This window comes from Ixodes scapularis, unplaced genomic scaffold (genome assembly GCF_016920785.2).
Source record: "Ixodes scapularis isolate PalLabHiFi unplaced genomic scaffold, ASM1692078v2 PGA_scaffold0__279_contigs__length_252992795, whole genome shotgun sequence".
Lineage (NCBI taxonomy): Eukaryota > Metazoa > Arthropoda > Arachnida > Ixodida > Ixodidae > Ixodes > Ixodes scapularis.
This window is the reverse complement of record NW_024609835.1, coordinates 144,886,884-144,902,326: the sequence shown is the minus strand read 5'-3', so window position 1 is coordinate 144,902,326 and position 15,443 is coordinate 144,886,884. Positions and strand designations below refer to the sequence as shown.

Here is a 15,443-nt window from a genome sequence, read left to right as displayed (position 1 = left end):
CTGAGGTTGTAGGCAAGCCCTATAAGCTCAGCCTCCCTATTGCACCGCACAATTTGTGAATTGGGGTGATATCCATACAGATATCAATACGGACTCTCCGTTTCCGTTCTAACTGCGCTTACCACAGGCGGTTACCCAATTGGTCGAGGTGCATGGAGGAACTCCAAGCTCTGAGTTGCACCTTCTAAGCCTTTGGGCCAGCCGATTCGAGAAAGTGGAACAGTGCTGAGGGATTGGAAACTCTATGCTGCTCACTTACGGCCCAGTGGAATATGTAAGGCAGACCTTAAAGACCTCAAAAAGCCTTGACCAGTGCAATGAGGTAATGAAGCACAACATCACGTCAACAACATGAGACACGGGAGACGTGTACGACACGCATCTGATTTTACAGCATATGAGTGGTCCTTAAAAGGACCGTTCTGTTTTTAGGGTTGATCCCCCTTGATGTTGACATCACGGGTCGTCGAGGGGCCCCACACTGGACATGTCACTCTCAGAAGAAGTGTCACCTTCATTAAGAGCGATGACGATTGGCTCGATGTGAGCACTTGTCGTTCCTCCTTGTTTGAAGCTTTCTTCCATTTCGACGACATGCCTCACAGCGTTGCACCAGTTACTAGCCGTGACATGCTCAGCTTCTTCTTTGAGGAGTCTCTCAACGTCGCCAATCTTGAACATTGTGTTTCGGGCTGCGACACGATTCTTGATCTGTGCCCAGATGAGTTCAATTGGGTTGAACTCAGAGTGGTAGGGTGGAAGCCTGACCACTGTGCAACCAGCCCTTTCTGCAGCAGTGTCCACACGGTACTTCACGTACTGCGGCTTGACCGACGACACGATCTCAAGGAGCTGCCTCTTCAGCATCTTGGCGTCCCAAGCAATACCTTTCGACGTGAGCCAGCCCTGGATGAGCTCCTTCCGGGAACTGTTCGTCGGCACCGCCTCTAACCGCCGGGAATGATACGGGGCATTGTCCATTACGATGACACGCCCCTCGGCAGTTTTTGGAGGACATCGTCGAACCACTTTTCGAACCGAGGGCCCTCCATTTCCTCGTGGTAGTCGCCGGTTTTTTTGCCGCGGAAGACGTCCAGGCACCCAGGGACAAATCCATCTTCGCTGCCGATATGCGTAACGATGAGGCGCTGGCCCTTCCCCGACGGCTGTTTCAGGCCCGTTGTGAGACCTCGCATGAAGGCGTCGTGGGACGAGGTCACAGTGCTGTCCACCCACACCGTCGAGGCAGTGTGCCCGGCCGTCACCCACGTCTCGTCGAGGTAAAAAATCTGGCGCCCTCTTGCCTGTGACGCGTGATGTCCCGCAGGTACGCCTGCTGCCAAGCGACGATGTCGTCTCGCTCGACCATGAGCGAGTTTCGAGCCCTCCTTTCTCGCCTGAAGCCAATGTCAAGAAGGAGACGACGCACGGTCCACGCCTGCAGCGAGGGGAGTTCTGGGCTTGTGCGGAACTCGGCTGCTATCTTTTCAACCGTGGGCATCTCGTTCCGGCGAAAAAAAACCGATGCACACACGATCTTAAGGCACACAGCACGAGGTCACCGTACTTGGCAGCACGCCGCTTCTTGCCTGCATTTGTTGGCCGCTTCCGAGAGGGTGACGCGAGTTGCCCATCATTCGCACTTGCCTCCTTCTTGATTGCAAGCACACTGGACACGCTGACACCTGCCAGTTTGCTGACTGCCTTGCAGGCCTCAATCACGTCGAGGTCGGGCTCCGTATACCCCATTGAACGTACATGTTAAGAAGGAGCTCTCGTTGGCCGCTGTTCAAGATGTGGCCGCTCTCGTGCTTCTTGAACCAGCGTTTTGGCGTAGACGGTAGGTCTCTCGACCAAGAAGAATCCGAAGAATCACTTTCCGCAGCTTCCTCGTTGGGATCCATGACGGAAAACATGTGGAACACACAACCGGAGAACGACTTTCCAAATCGCGAATTCGTCGAAACCGGAAACACAAAAGAGTTTCTATTCAACAAATCAACTAAACATACACTATTCATCTATGAAGTATATAAAACTAAGAAAAATAAGGTAATTTGCATTAGTTACGAAATAATAATGTCCTTTCTTTTTTTTTAGTTTTTCAAAAAAGTCTGGTTCTCGACTACCGAAACCGAAACCACTGGAAGACAGAAGTTCAGACAGCTATTTAGACAGGAAGTCAGTTAGAAGGCGGAACATTAGACATGACCCCTGTCCATTAATACTGAACCCGTACGTGGACAATAACGTATCTCAACTTCTTTAAGTATCGTGAATAAACTAAATTATTTATGTATTGGCCTAGAAGACGTTTCTTTGAGAGGGATAAAACGGCGTTGCTAGGGAGCTATTTTCTTTGACGGCGTAGGCATTTCAAGCGGCGCTTTACGCTTGTGGGCGGAGCTCCAGCTTTTTTCTTAACCTGTAACCGACTTATAGAAAGCCTCTGTTTGCCGCTAACAGTCATTTTTCGAGTTCGGGTTGTGACGACAAAATGACGTAAGAACAAGAATGCACGGGACTATTTGCATTGTTTTAACTCGACAACCGTACCCTTGGCGAGTTAAACTCGAAAGAACATGGCCGCGATGCTCGTTGGATCGACCGCGGCTGGGGTTTGACATGCGATCGGTCACTTGATCAACGCGCACACGAATACTTTCGTGCTGTTGGATGAGCCCATTCGGCGGCAGGACCGGGTCGAAGAGCACACTGAGCTGGCGTTTAACGTCTCCGATGTAACGCTTGGCGAGATGCAAGACTTGGCTTCTATTTGTGCCGGTGTTATGAAGCTTGAAAGTGGTGGTGTTGTGGCTCGTACGGTAGCGTTGCTGAGATTATGAAGACGGTAATAGACCTTTATTCAGCGTTGCCGTGCATTAAGATTCAAAACCTCATCTTGACACAAAGGGAACCACGTTTCCGCGAGCACGGAGGCAGCAGCCAACGGTCTGAGAAAGAATTTTGCCGCCGCCACGACCGCCAGCGATCGCCCCAACGGCAAGAAAACAAACGACAAGCTCATTGAGGTTTGTGTAGTGCTGACTACTGATTCATCGGACGACAAAGGTGAATGATGTAAAACGCAAAGTAAGTTTGCCAGCGTTTTGCAAAACGAATTCGTTTCGTTGAAAATTTAATTTGTGGAATTCGTTAACGCCTTGAAAGTTTGACGGGGACTGCATTGTGAACGCAGGCTTCACACAAGTGTTTTCTACAGTGTGTGCTTTGGCTGCATGCATATAAACACAAAAACACTTCCTATATGGTGCATAAAATAAAATAAATTTCGTTTATCTTGATAATGTTGACTATCTATTGAGTGCTGTTGATAGTAGTGGCGTAGCCAGGAACTTCTAAGGGGGTGAGGATGGAGGGGGGTTGAGGTGGCTGGGATGTTCATGACTTGGGGTGCGGGGGGGATGGTGTCGGAATTTGTGTGTATATTCTAGGGCCCGCCGGATTTGGGGAGGGAAGGAGCGAAGCCCCATAAATCCCCCCCCCCTTGCCCCGCCCCCCCCCCCCCCCCCCTCTGGCTTTGCCACATAAGGGGAGCATCCTACATTCACAGGCTGCTATAAGCAAGTGCATAGCCACTGAGCTCGTACCACAAGGGCAAGATAGTTGCTGACATTCTTCACGTTACGTAGCAGTTCTTTCTTTAGTACATATACTCGCTTTTCCTTCACACATCTACTCTGCCTCCGCTTGTCGTTTATGCTTGATGGTGATAAGTTAACAGTGCGTATATGCTCTGCGTCAAAGGCAAATTTCAAAAATCCAGCTCACACGCTACTCTTTAATTTCAATGAGTTACTGTCACTTTTGAAACGACAATCTATTTAATTGCTATAATAACCTTTACATTTAACACATGTGTGTTGAATGTAGGAAAATTCTATTTTTATTTTTTTTTCTTGGTCACGAAGATGACAACCATCCACAAGACACTGGCTAAATTTCTCGTCTACAGTGGGTAACAATGTTACCATACTCTGTCAGACTAAACTGCTGCTGTCTAGACAAGTCACGATTCATTTTAGGACAGACCTGTTCGTAGTTTATTGCAGGGCATCGAAAAGTGTTCTTATGACTTTCCGATGACTGACTTGCAATTCCAGCAGCTTGGCGTGAAAAGGTAAAATATCTAATTGATACAACAAAATGCCATCAGCAACCCATCCAGATTTTATTGCGTGATTGACAGTAGCTACAGACCGCAACAAATTGTCAACTGAAGACATAGGTACTAAGTGTGCACTAACTTCGAAGCGGTAGAAACCCTGAAGTTTAAACGTCAACTTACCACCATGTTGTTAATGGCAAAATGGTGTTTTGCGGCAAAGTGTTGGAGTCCTTCAGAATGGTGACGGTCTCCTTCAGACCGATGATGACGGTGACGAAGGTTTAGTTAGAGTCTAAGTTTAGTCAACGCACCCGACGACGTCGGTGTGCTTGTCATGGTGGCGACGAAAGCCTTCTTTCGCACATGCCTCAGCTTCCTCGGTCCGGGGTTTTGTCGACCCAACCGCCTCTTCCCAGCCGGTTGACAGCGATACTCACGACGGCCGTCACGGCTCTGATCACCATCCACTGGGCATTAGCTATGTGATCATCGGAGGCAACCACGCCCTTGTAGTTCCCCGTTGCGAAAAATCTCAGTGCGATTCAATTAGTAGCTGCTGCTGCTCGACGGTCATCATCTCTCATCGTCGCCGTCTCTCGTTGTCACACTGCGATCACACGGTGCTTTTCGACAAGCGGTATTGTCGTCAGAAACAGTCGTCGTGCATCGCGAAGGCAACCGGGTGTTCGCGGAAAACCCGTCATTGTACGCGTTGGTCGAGCCATCGTTGAGCAACAAGCATCGCCGCCATTTTCTACGCTCTAGAATCCTGCCCAAAGCTTGTTCCCCTTCGTGCAATAGAAAGAGAGGTTAAAAGCACGAGCGCATCACCCCGAACGATCTGGCACGAACGTTGGCTTGCACTGCGCAAGCGCGCCTACTCGACAGGGACGTTGAAAGCCCGGAGCACGTTCTTGTAGCTCCTACACCCGCACTAGCTCGCACTCATAGTGAAACAGAGTAGGGTGTGTCGAGTAATACCGCAGTTAATCTAGTGACGCGACTTCCGCTATGTGCTACGTAGGTCGGACGTGGTCATACGTCACTTTGTCGTCACGGTCCGAACTCGAAGAGCGACAGTTACGGAAAACGGTTGCTTTCGTGTTTCGCGAACGTTCCCATGGGAACCGCGTGGAATTATCACGCCGGCTGTGGCCAATAGGAGCGCGCGGTTCGTAGGGGGGAGGAGTTTTCGAGAAACACGAACGTGACCGTTTGTGACCAGAATAGCACCCCAGGCGAGATGCCCGCGAGAAAGGACGTCACGTGTGTGCGCCGAGGGCTGACCCGGCTAGCTTCCGTTTGAATCCGCCAAAATCGGGGGAGCGACTTTTCCCGGATCCAGATCGAGATCTAGAGCGGGAGGTAATCCAAAACGACCAGTGGAACACGTTCGTCTCGATCCCGATCTCCCGGTGAAATAGGCTCGCTCCGGAAGAGTCAATCCCGGCGCGCTTCCAAAACGACCCGTGGAATTCGCCACGAGAAAAGTCGCTCCCACGATTTCGGCAGATTTAACCTGAAGCCAGCCGGGCCAGTCCTCGGCGCACACACGTGACTTCTTTTCTCGTGGGGCATGTCGCCTTAGAAGAAGAAGAAGCACGTCGCGGGCTGGGCTCCTAGATTGTCTTGACATCAGAAGAATTCGTAATGGATGTTTACTTACCCATTGGCTCGACAGCCGGTTCGTTTTCCAGGGAGGAGAAGAGAAGGTATTTTCAGGCGCTACGGGCATTCCGGCAATCTTTGCTAGAAGCGCCTGAGCCATTCCTGCCACTCGTGCGTCGAGCACGTGTTAGCACCGCGATTGCGAAAACGTCTTCGAAACGACCGCGGCGGCCGCGAAAAGGGGATTCCCGGGCAGTTGAATGACGGGAAGGCATCCGCCGATCCCGGAGCAGTGGTCATGTTCCACTGGGGATCCGTAGGCGGCGCGACCCCGTTCGGATCTTGTGCTCCAATCCGGATCTGGTCGACTGATCCCGGCGCGCTCCAAAACGCCAAGTGGAATTCGCCATTAGCTCGACATTGTACATGTTCCTTTTTTTAGTACACCGAAGTGACGTCATCACGTCTGATTGGTTGGAAGCAAAAATGACGTAATTTCCCTAGAAAAATGTGGGCGGAGTCGGCAAAACTGGGCGGAGTCGGCTACCGGACGTGACAACAAAAATGACGTTTCGTTTTGTACCGAGTACGTTTCAAAAAGTACTTGCTCGGAACTAAGTGTCAATGGCAGCATGTTTTCGGCGGCGAGGCGTCGCCGTCTCGTCAATTCGACTTTTTCTTTAAAGGGATACTGAACCAAAGAATTCAGTGCCCATAATAAGTGGCGCACGTTCTTTCCATGAGCCAGCAGCCGCCGCTGTGCGCGAGCACACGCAACGAAAATGACGTCAAAGACCTCCATTCGCGCTTAAGTGGACAGTGAAATGCATGGGTTTTGTGCCAAAGTAGAATAAAGACAGACTTTCATCTCTAGAAGTGAAAGCTACGTGCTTGTTGGACCAATTAATCGCCTCTTTTTACACCAGACACCACTATGTAGAAGAAAAACTTGTCTTCATTCTCCTTTGGCCCGAAGCCTTTTAAGTGCGAATGGAGGTCTTTGACGTCATTTTCGTTGCGTGTACTCTCGCACACCGGCGGCTGCTGGCTCGTGGAAAGAGCGTGCGCCACTTATTATGGACACTAAATTCCTTGGTTCAGTATCCCTTTAATAGAGCTTTTTTTTTTTCGCCAGAAAGGCTGTATCGGAAACACCGCGACGCATTCGAGCTCCCGGAGGAGATCTTTCGGAAGTAATACCGTTTGCCCAAGATTGTGGTGCGGTGGTTGTGCGACGATCTTCGCGAGGAACCGGAGGTGAGGAGAGTCCGTACCTCGTGGACGGTCATGACTGTGGAGCTTCAAGTGTTGTGTGCACTGCGCTTCTACGGCACGGGGAGCTTCCAAGGCATGCATGGTGGCGAGCGACGAACACGTAGCGCGGGACCAGAAGACAGTCAGTGTTGCGTTCCGCGCCGTGTCCGTCGCTATCGTGCGTCGTCTCGGGGTCCAGCGTGGCTGGATCCACTTCCCAGAGACGCCGAGCGAGAGGTTCGACGCGGAGAAGGGCTTCAGGCTGCTCGGCAGGATACCCGGCGTCATCGGTTGCGTGGACGGGACCATGGTCTCCATCGTCGGCCCGTCCAAGAACGACCCCACCGTCACGAAGGCGGCGTACTGGTGCCGCAAGTACTTCTACGCCCTCAACGTGATGGTGGTAAGTACACTCATGTTACGTTGTCAAAACGCGCCCCAAATCTCTAGAAAAAAAAACAAAAAAACGTATTGCCGATACGGTTTAAGTATGCCGTTTTATGACTGCGGGCTGTGGGGTCTCACGACTGCGCGAGCGTGTGCTCTACGTAGCATGTGAGCCGTGAGACGCTTCTGCCAAAAATAATACTTGTCTGTTAAAACGTGCAAGCTTCCGTAAAACAAAAGCACATTATTTTTGTTTCAAGGTAGTTAATTGTACCTTGCATCCAGGAAGGTGTGTTGACATGCATGTGTCAGACAAAATAACTTAAAAGGTTCTGAAATCGCGACTGCTTTGTGAACCATAAGTACAATCTACTACTTGTGGATTCAGGTAATTACATGTCAATATCTCTCTCACTTTCAGGTGTGTGACGCCGACTGCCGGATAATGTGCATCGACCCACAGTATCCTGGGTCGGTGCATGACTCCTTCGTGTGGCAATTTTCCTGGCTCCGAAACCAACTCGAGCAAGGGCACCTGCCACGCGACGGCCGGTTCCTGCTTGGTGAGCATACTAAATCCATTCTTTACGCACACGGTGGCTCCCACTGCTTGAAAGTCACAGTACCACACGTACTGTGCTTGTTGTGAGGCACACAGACACAGTTGCTGGAATTCCTTGAAGTGAGACAACACCCAAAGTTTGGCCATTAATCTCTGTTTATGTCCACATAACTCTCACACTCTGCAGGCTACGAAAGCCACACTACACCAATCTCACGACAGTGATAGACTACGCAAGGCATGCGACCGCAGTGCGAGTCGCTGTCCGGTTCGGCCCACTCACTGTTACTGTCTGCCTGTACCCTCTTGCTGGTTGGATTTTGCATGAAGTTGGAGCTCTTTCACTGATCCTTGGGGGCTCGCCTGGCCGCTTTGACGGTCGTTAGTTTGTACGGAATGGGATCAATTCCTCCTTGGCCACTTGGGGCTCGCCAAATCTGTCCTCGGGTCGTCTCTGTCCCACACACTGGATTCTTTTCCCTGACCCTTCTTCTTCGGTCTGCCTATATAGCTCCTCCTATTAGACCCTCTGTGTCCCAACAGGACCTGACTCCTTTCGAATCTAACCACCCCCTCTCTTTTCCTCATCTCCAACTCCACCGAGGATTAGGAAAGAGGTTCGTCGAACTGGCGCCTTATCCCCTTGCTTGCCAAAGACAAGGCCAGCGTGTTCTGCTCTGCCCGTGCCTAAGGTCACGGCCACACTCCCAAAACCAACAGATCTTTTATCTGTCGGATGCTAGGGCCTCATAATGCACTTGCATACAACACAGCACCCCTAAGGAATCGTGCACACATCCCATACAACCCACCAGGAAAACACATAGTTACATGAAATAACAGGGAGTTTGCAGGTAAGCTGGTGCTAATTAATCATAATGTAAACTGATACTGTAGTGCAGAAATATTAACACACTTTCAAATCACACTTAAGTTACATTATAATTGACATAGTTGCACACAGCGGTTTTTGCTGTTTTCTTGCCTTTCATTTTAAAAAGTAAAGAATGTAATATGTTCCATTCTCTACATGTGCAGGTGACAGCGGCTACCTCTTGGAGCCTTGGCTCATCACCTCTGTCCCCGGGAACCACGCGACCTCCACCGCTTGCGGCCGGTTTAATAAGGCGCATTCCTCGATCAGGTCTGTCGTGGAGCGCTGCATCGGGTTGTTGAAAAACAGATTCCGGTGTCTGCAAAGGCACCGGGCTCTGTATTACCACCCTTCAACAGCCACCGCCATTATTTCGGCATGTGCAGTGCTCTACAACATCTGCCTTGCATCGAGCGAGCCAGAACCGGAGTCAGTCTCCGACCCTGAGGAGTCAGAGTTGGAGTCTGAGCCGAGCTCGGACGGTTCTGAGCCGAGCTCGGAGAGGTCAGCGTCGGCTCCCGAGAGGCTGGCTCCTGCCGGCTCTCCGGTCGGCCTTCCGGTCGGTCTCTCGGACAGGGGGAAGGCTCCGAGGCAGCGCCTTGTCGCCGTCGGGAAGCCCCTCAGCGCCCTCGCCGCTGTGGTGCCCAGCATGGACGCCGCCAGCGACAGGAAGCCTCTCGCCACAACGACTGAGGTCCTGACCACCAAGGACCCCGTCACATCCTTGCCCTCAGTGAAGCCCTCCCCGTGGAAGCCGTAAAGTGCACACTTCGCTTCCTGCTCCACAGTCATGGCCGTCCACAAGCTACATACTCTCTTCAGCTCCTACACCTTGTGAAGTTCGTCGCACAGCCAGCGTGCTGCCTCCGGATACGTGTCGAGTGCATCGCGGTGAAATCGATACAGCCTTTTTTTATTTTTATGAGCAGAATTAATTTAGACTACCTCTAGAAAGAAATGCTTGCTTTTGCAGAGATTGCTTTCTTAGTTGCTGATTGAACCAGGGATATTGTTGTCATGGACATTGTTTCAATTTACAAATGTTTCAAAGCGTCTTGCCTTCTGCTCCATTTTACTATCTCTTTTATGGTACTTCATCAAAGTTAGGTGATTGTGTTCTCTCAAGACAGTGCACATGTAATTTTTTTTTTTTAAATTGCTTTATTTCTTAAGAAAAACCTGTGACTTCATGAATAAAAGTGTGATAAAATGGAATGTAATATTTTATTCTTCGAAGTAAAACTGAGCATCGACTGGAACCATGTAAATAATTGGGCAATCTGAAGTATATATCACAAATATCTTGTTGAACACTCTGGTCTTATTTGAGCACAATAGTTAAATTTCGAAAGGAAAAAAAATATATATATATTCTCTGACTAGCATACCACCATATAAACACTGGACCACTTTGAAAGAATTATCACAGATGTTGCGCCAAACATTCTTATTTGAGCACAGCAATAGCAAGTTCTCGAAAGATAAAAAAACTTGTTTCTGACTAAAGCAGCCGTCACTCGCGCGCTCCCCGTTGGTTCCGCCGACCCCTCCGCTGCCCCCGGCACTCCCGGCTCCTCGTGGTTCGACATCTTGGTTTGAAGAAGGCGCGTAGCGCATATCCCGCATAATATTGGAACAACTTTCTCTCCAATTAATTCTTAAATGTATTGCAAAAGGACACAAAAAATCGGTTTGTTTTAACAACGCACAACAGCTTTTGATTGTTTTTTAATACTTTTACCTGTAATAGAACAGATGCGACGACCAGCGACGCACAGGATTGGTTGCCGTTCCTTCGCTAAACGCAGGAACAGCTCCCCGCGTCGTAGTAAATCCTACCCTGTATCCTGCGCGTAGGGACGCCTCACGGAATGCGTAGCTCCTTCCGCTCGTCGGGGGTTGGCTCCGAACGTCGCTCAAACGGGTGACAGGTGTCAAGTTTGCGATGACGTAGCGGCGTCAAAGTGGGCAGAGCCGCCACGTGAGTGTTGCTAGGATACGTTCGTCCTTTCTATTACGTCACTTCCATGTACCTTTTCTCAAATGTCCAACCTAGCGATCCTGGGCTGCTATGTTGCGCTTTTCGCACTCCCAGGAGACTTGGAAGAGGGAAGTGACGTCAACGACACAGCAAATGCAGATTGGATGTTGACAGAAGAAAACGAAATCAACACCCAATCTGCGTTTGCTGTGTCGTGGACGTCACTTCCCTCTCCCTAGTCTCCTGGGAGTTTAAAAAGCGCAACATAGCACCCCTGGTGTTATCTTCGTCCTTTAGGAAACACATTTCTCCAGCCGACGTGAGGCTGTAGAGTTTGATGCTGCTTTTTCTGTGATGTCTTTTCTTCTTTCACATCGCAGCGGCGTAGATATTGTAGGTTTGAACCATCAACTGCTGCGTCATTTCTCCTATTTGTTTTACACGGAAAATCGGGTAATTCGTTTTTTTTTTTTGTTTTTCTTTTTTAATTTGTTTTTGGGGCATAAAGCACCACAGGAGTGTTAACATTTATGCTCCCGCGAACCAAGCTTTTTCTCATTCCTTTTCTAACAACCTCGATGTTCATCTTCTCGAAGGGTGCCCTTGCTTCATTTTTTTTTTTTTTTTTTTTTTGGGGGGGGGGGGGGGGATTTTGATTGCGGTTTGCACTCGATGACAGACATCCAGGGCCCGGGAATGGGACGATCAGCTTGCAGTTTGCTATGGACGTGAATTGCAGAGAATGGTGCATCATTTCGAGTTTGAGGATGCGCAGTATTTCCTTCATGGCGCCAGTTTTCAATCCACTTGGAGCGACGGCAGGACCAGCTGCCACTTGGATCGCGTTTACGTTTCGCATCGGTTGACCACGTCGGTGACGTCATGCACCGCGGGGAATTTTCCGCCGACTTCGGTTCGCGTGTCAGATCATCCCCGTCATCGTCGCTCTTTCTTTAGCCAATCCCAAAGCGAGTGGCATGCGACCTTGGCGTCTGGATGTTCTAGTCTAGCGCGATTAATCCACCAAGACGAAGCTGTCCAACCTGATAAAACAATTTGTTGGAATGCGCCCGTCTCCCGCCACATGGGATCAACTCAAGGGCAGGTGGAGGGTTTATGCTCCACGCAGGGGCAGCATCTTCGAGCAGACCGTCGAGCGCTCCTTCAGGATAGGATTGTCTGCATACGCATTGTGTGCAGAGGTGGTGCTACCACCTCTCTTATGCGAACATACTTGGCACAACTTAGCAAAGCCACCAGTGCCGGCTCCGCAATGGTACAACGGCTCCCACGGTTTCTTGGGTGAACCGTTATTAAGCGACACATCCCGAAGTCCTGCGATACACCCAGCGGGCTCAGCAGCCAGGCCATAGCTCGCCCTGGTCGCGCCCTGCCTCTGTTCCACCTCCCCAGACGTAGTCCGCTTTCCAACCCTCGCCTCCCACTTCAGGGCTTTCGCACAAGCAGAAGATAAGACAAACCCCTAGCCTGGTGAAGCTTCAACACTTCCTTTCCCGTAGGAAAGCGTCTCGGCGCCAGGGCCGGACGGTCTCCCAGCAGAATTCTATAAGACTTTTTGGCCTGTTCTTTGCGATTTTTTGCGTCGTTATATGGGTTTTCTTTGGGAAACAATGCCTTCCACCATCCTTCCGGCTTGGTCGAATTGTCCTTCTTCCCAAGAAGGGGGGAAGCCCTGATGACCCGGGTACCTCGCGCCCAATTACGTTGGGGAACGTGGACTACAAACTTCTGATCAGTGTTCTTTCGTTGCGGATGCAAACCGTACTCCCAGGATTTATTAATCTGTGTCACAGATGCTGGGTTCCGGGTCGCACAATACATTCCCTTGTCGCCCTAACGCGGGACCTTGTGGAGTACACACGAGCCCGAGAGGCAGGTGGTCTGCTAGTACACCTTGATAAGGCCAACTCCTTCAATCGAGTGGAACACAAATATCTTTTCAGGGTGCTGGCCGCTTTTGGATTATCTCCGAAGGCATTTCTTGGTTCGAGTGTCTGTCTCCTCAACGGTATGCAAAGCGAACTGTTTGTCGAGGCAGTCCCGGCCGCATGTTTCCCGGTTACGCGGGGCGTTCATCAAGGGTGCCCTCTATCCCCAATCCTGCTTGTGCTCAGCTTAGAACCTTTCATTCACGGACTTGAGGGAGCCTCAATCGTTTGTGGCCTACAGCTCCGGGGTACGGGTCAGGTCAAGGCGACCGCGTACGCTGACGATGGGACGCTCTTTACCCGTGATGGCGACAGTGTTCTAGGGGCGCTTCAGGCTTTCGCGACCTAAGTGGCTTTGTCCGGCGCAGAGCTGAACTCCACCAAGTCCAAGATTGTATGCATTGGCGATCGCCCGCGAGATCTCTTCCCGCTCCCCGTTGACGTAGCTGTCAAAATCTTGGGGGTGACTTTGTATGGAGACGGTGTGGCACGCAAGACGTGGTCTGCGCTTTAGCGCGACCTAAACTCGCGCGTAGGAGGAGCCAGGGTATATTGCCGCGCGCACAGCTGGTCAAGTAGGTAGCGCGCGCATGGCCTAACGGTTATCGCGCTTGCTTTCCACGCTGAAATCCAGGGTTCGATTCCTGGCCGCGGAAGCGCAGTTTTGTTGACTCTGTAAAGTAATGTTCTGGTAAATTCGAAAACCATGTCGCTTGTTCGAGGTCGGAATGCCAAACCTTCTACGCCGATTATTCCAAAAGCCCACACGTGTACATAAGGGGCTCCGCGTGACGATCTGCATTCAGTCTCGCCCCAGCGTTCGACTCTGCAATTACGCCGACTTCGACGCCCGGGACGCTCTGTTGTTATCTTTTGTACCCTTTTATTTTTGGCACAAGTTCGCCACATTAAACGTTTATTTCTTCCTGTTTATTTATTGTTTTTAGTCACCACTCGTGACAATATGCTTTCCCAATGGCCGTACGGCGTAACTTGACACTGTCAGTGTTTCGATGACAGCTCTGGTATGCCGCGCGCGTGGCTTCACCGCCCCCTCCGTTTATTCGCCAAGCGCGCTCTTCTCTCGTGCGCATTTTTAGGGCAGGCAAGACGGCTTTAGTAGCTCGCCCCGCGCTCAGCCTCCCTCGAGAGCGTGGTGAATGAAGCTTCCCTTGTATCAAACTGTCAGCGTCCACCCGAGCTCTCAAGACCCTAATTGAATATCCTGGATGACGCGGACAACCCGGCCATGTCCAATGGCGGTTTATTTTATCAGGACATTTTAGGTGACCTGGAACCCTCGCAACCAACCCTTATCGGCGAGAGCGTGGAAACCTGAACATGATTGTAAACCTGAGACTGGGCAGAAAAGAGAACACGACAGAAGGTAGAAAAAGAGAAGGCAACTCAGCTGCAAAATTTATTTCGTACACACCTTATATACCACAACCCCAACGCCGTCTCTACAAAAAAAAAAAAAAATATATATATATATATATATATATATATGACAAGAGGACAATGAAATTTGGGTAAACCTTCTCTTATCTCCCTTGACCTCGTCTGCGAAACACTCACACAAAGGGTCACATTCTTGCATAACCACCGCCACCCGGCGAACGTAGGTGAATCACTACTGAACACAAAGAAAGGGTTTGACCTTCAAAGATGCGTTTCCTCTAACAACTCACTTAGTCCAAAGAAACAACACTAGACACTGCTAGCAGCCGAAACCCGGGCCATCTCCAAGACTGAGAACGACATTGCCCTCCCACAACGAACCACAATTGGCCAAACATTGCGACTTTCTCGAACAAGTCCAAGCGTATATACACATATACCACCGCTAGTACGAAAAAAAAGAAAAAAACTTTACAAGCGTCAAATTGTTTACATTCGTCCCCAAACTGCAATGACGCCTGACTTATACAGTTGCCAGACGTTTTTGCACGATTCGTTTCTTCAACTACACGTTTCATATCATTACGTTCTTTGTGAATTACTTCCGTTTCCGACCAGTTGGCTTTACAATTATTACACTCTAGAAGGTGCCTGGCTAGCTCGGAATTGGACACGTTGTTTTTCACACTCCGTTTGTGTTCCGTCAGTTTATCATTTAGATATCTCGACGTCTGACCTACGTATTTAAATCCACACTCCAAAGGAATCTCATAAACCACAGAATTCACACACGGTACCGACTTTTCGCGATGTGCCTTCTGGCAAACTTCCTGTTTTGATTCAAAAGGTGTAAGTTTGCATAACTTAAAATCGAATGTGAACACTGTTTCTACACCAAACTTTTTCGCCGACGCTTTTATGTTATGGGAAATATCGTGAAAATACGGTATAGCAACTCGTCAGTTCCTCACACTTTGTTCATCCCGCTTGTCTCTGATTTGAATAGAATGTTGTCGTTTTAGAAAAGTTTCCTCATAACCTGCGTCCTCCAGTCTTCCCCATTGTCTTTGTAAAGCTTGACTCATCAAACGGGTACATGACCTTTTTAGCGCATTACCAATTAATGATTTTGCAACTTCCGCCCTAACAATTTTAGAGTGACAACTTTCTTTGGGAAGCACCGGTTTAGCGATCTTCTTACCATATTTCCAACATAAGCCAGTTTTCACCTGAATGCGCAAGTGCAAAAACTGCAACATGTGAAATTCAAATCCGGGGCCATTGACCTAATTAGCTTT

General features: G+C 49.8%; 2 protein-coding genes across 2 annotated transcripts in view; both read right to left on the bottom strand.

Annotated features, from left to right (window-relative positions):
* Window positions 1-456: 456 nt before the first annotated feature.
* Window positions 457-981, bottom strand: LOC120848673. The gene has a single exon (XM_040220691.1). The coding sequence runs from the start codon at window positions 979-981 to the stop codon at window positions 457-459; it is 525 nt and encodes a 174-aa protein (XP_040076625.1).
* LOC8042302 overlaps window positions 981-15,443 on the bottom strand; it is a 117,191-nt gene continuing 102,728 nt past the window's right edge. Inside the window, exon 14 of the mRNA XM_042293135.1 lies at window positions 981-1,271. Coding sequence (XP_042149069.1) covers window positions 981-1,271 — 291 coding nt within the window. The remainder of the gene's footprint in view (window positions 1,272-15,443) is intronic.

What these genes read in the sequence shown, in the direction of transcription:
- LOC120848673 (XM_040220691.1), bottom strand. Translation starts at nt 981, where the DNA reads ATGGACAATGCCCCGTATCATTCCCGGCGGTTAGAGGCGGTGCCGACG.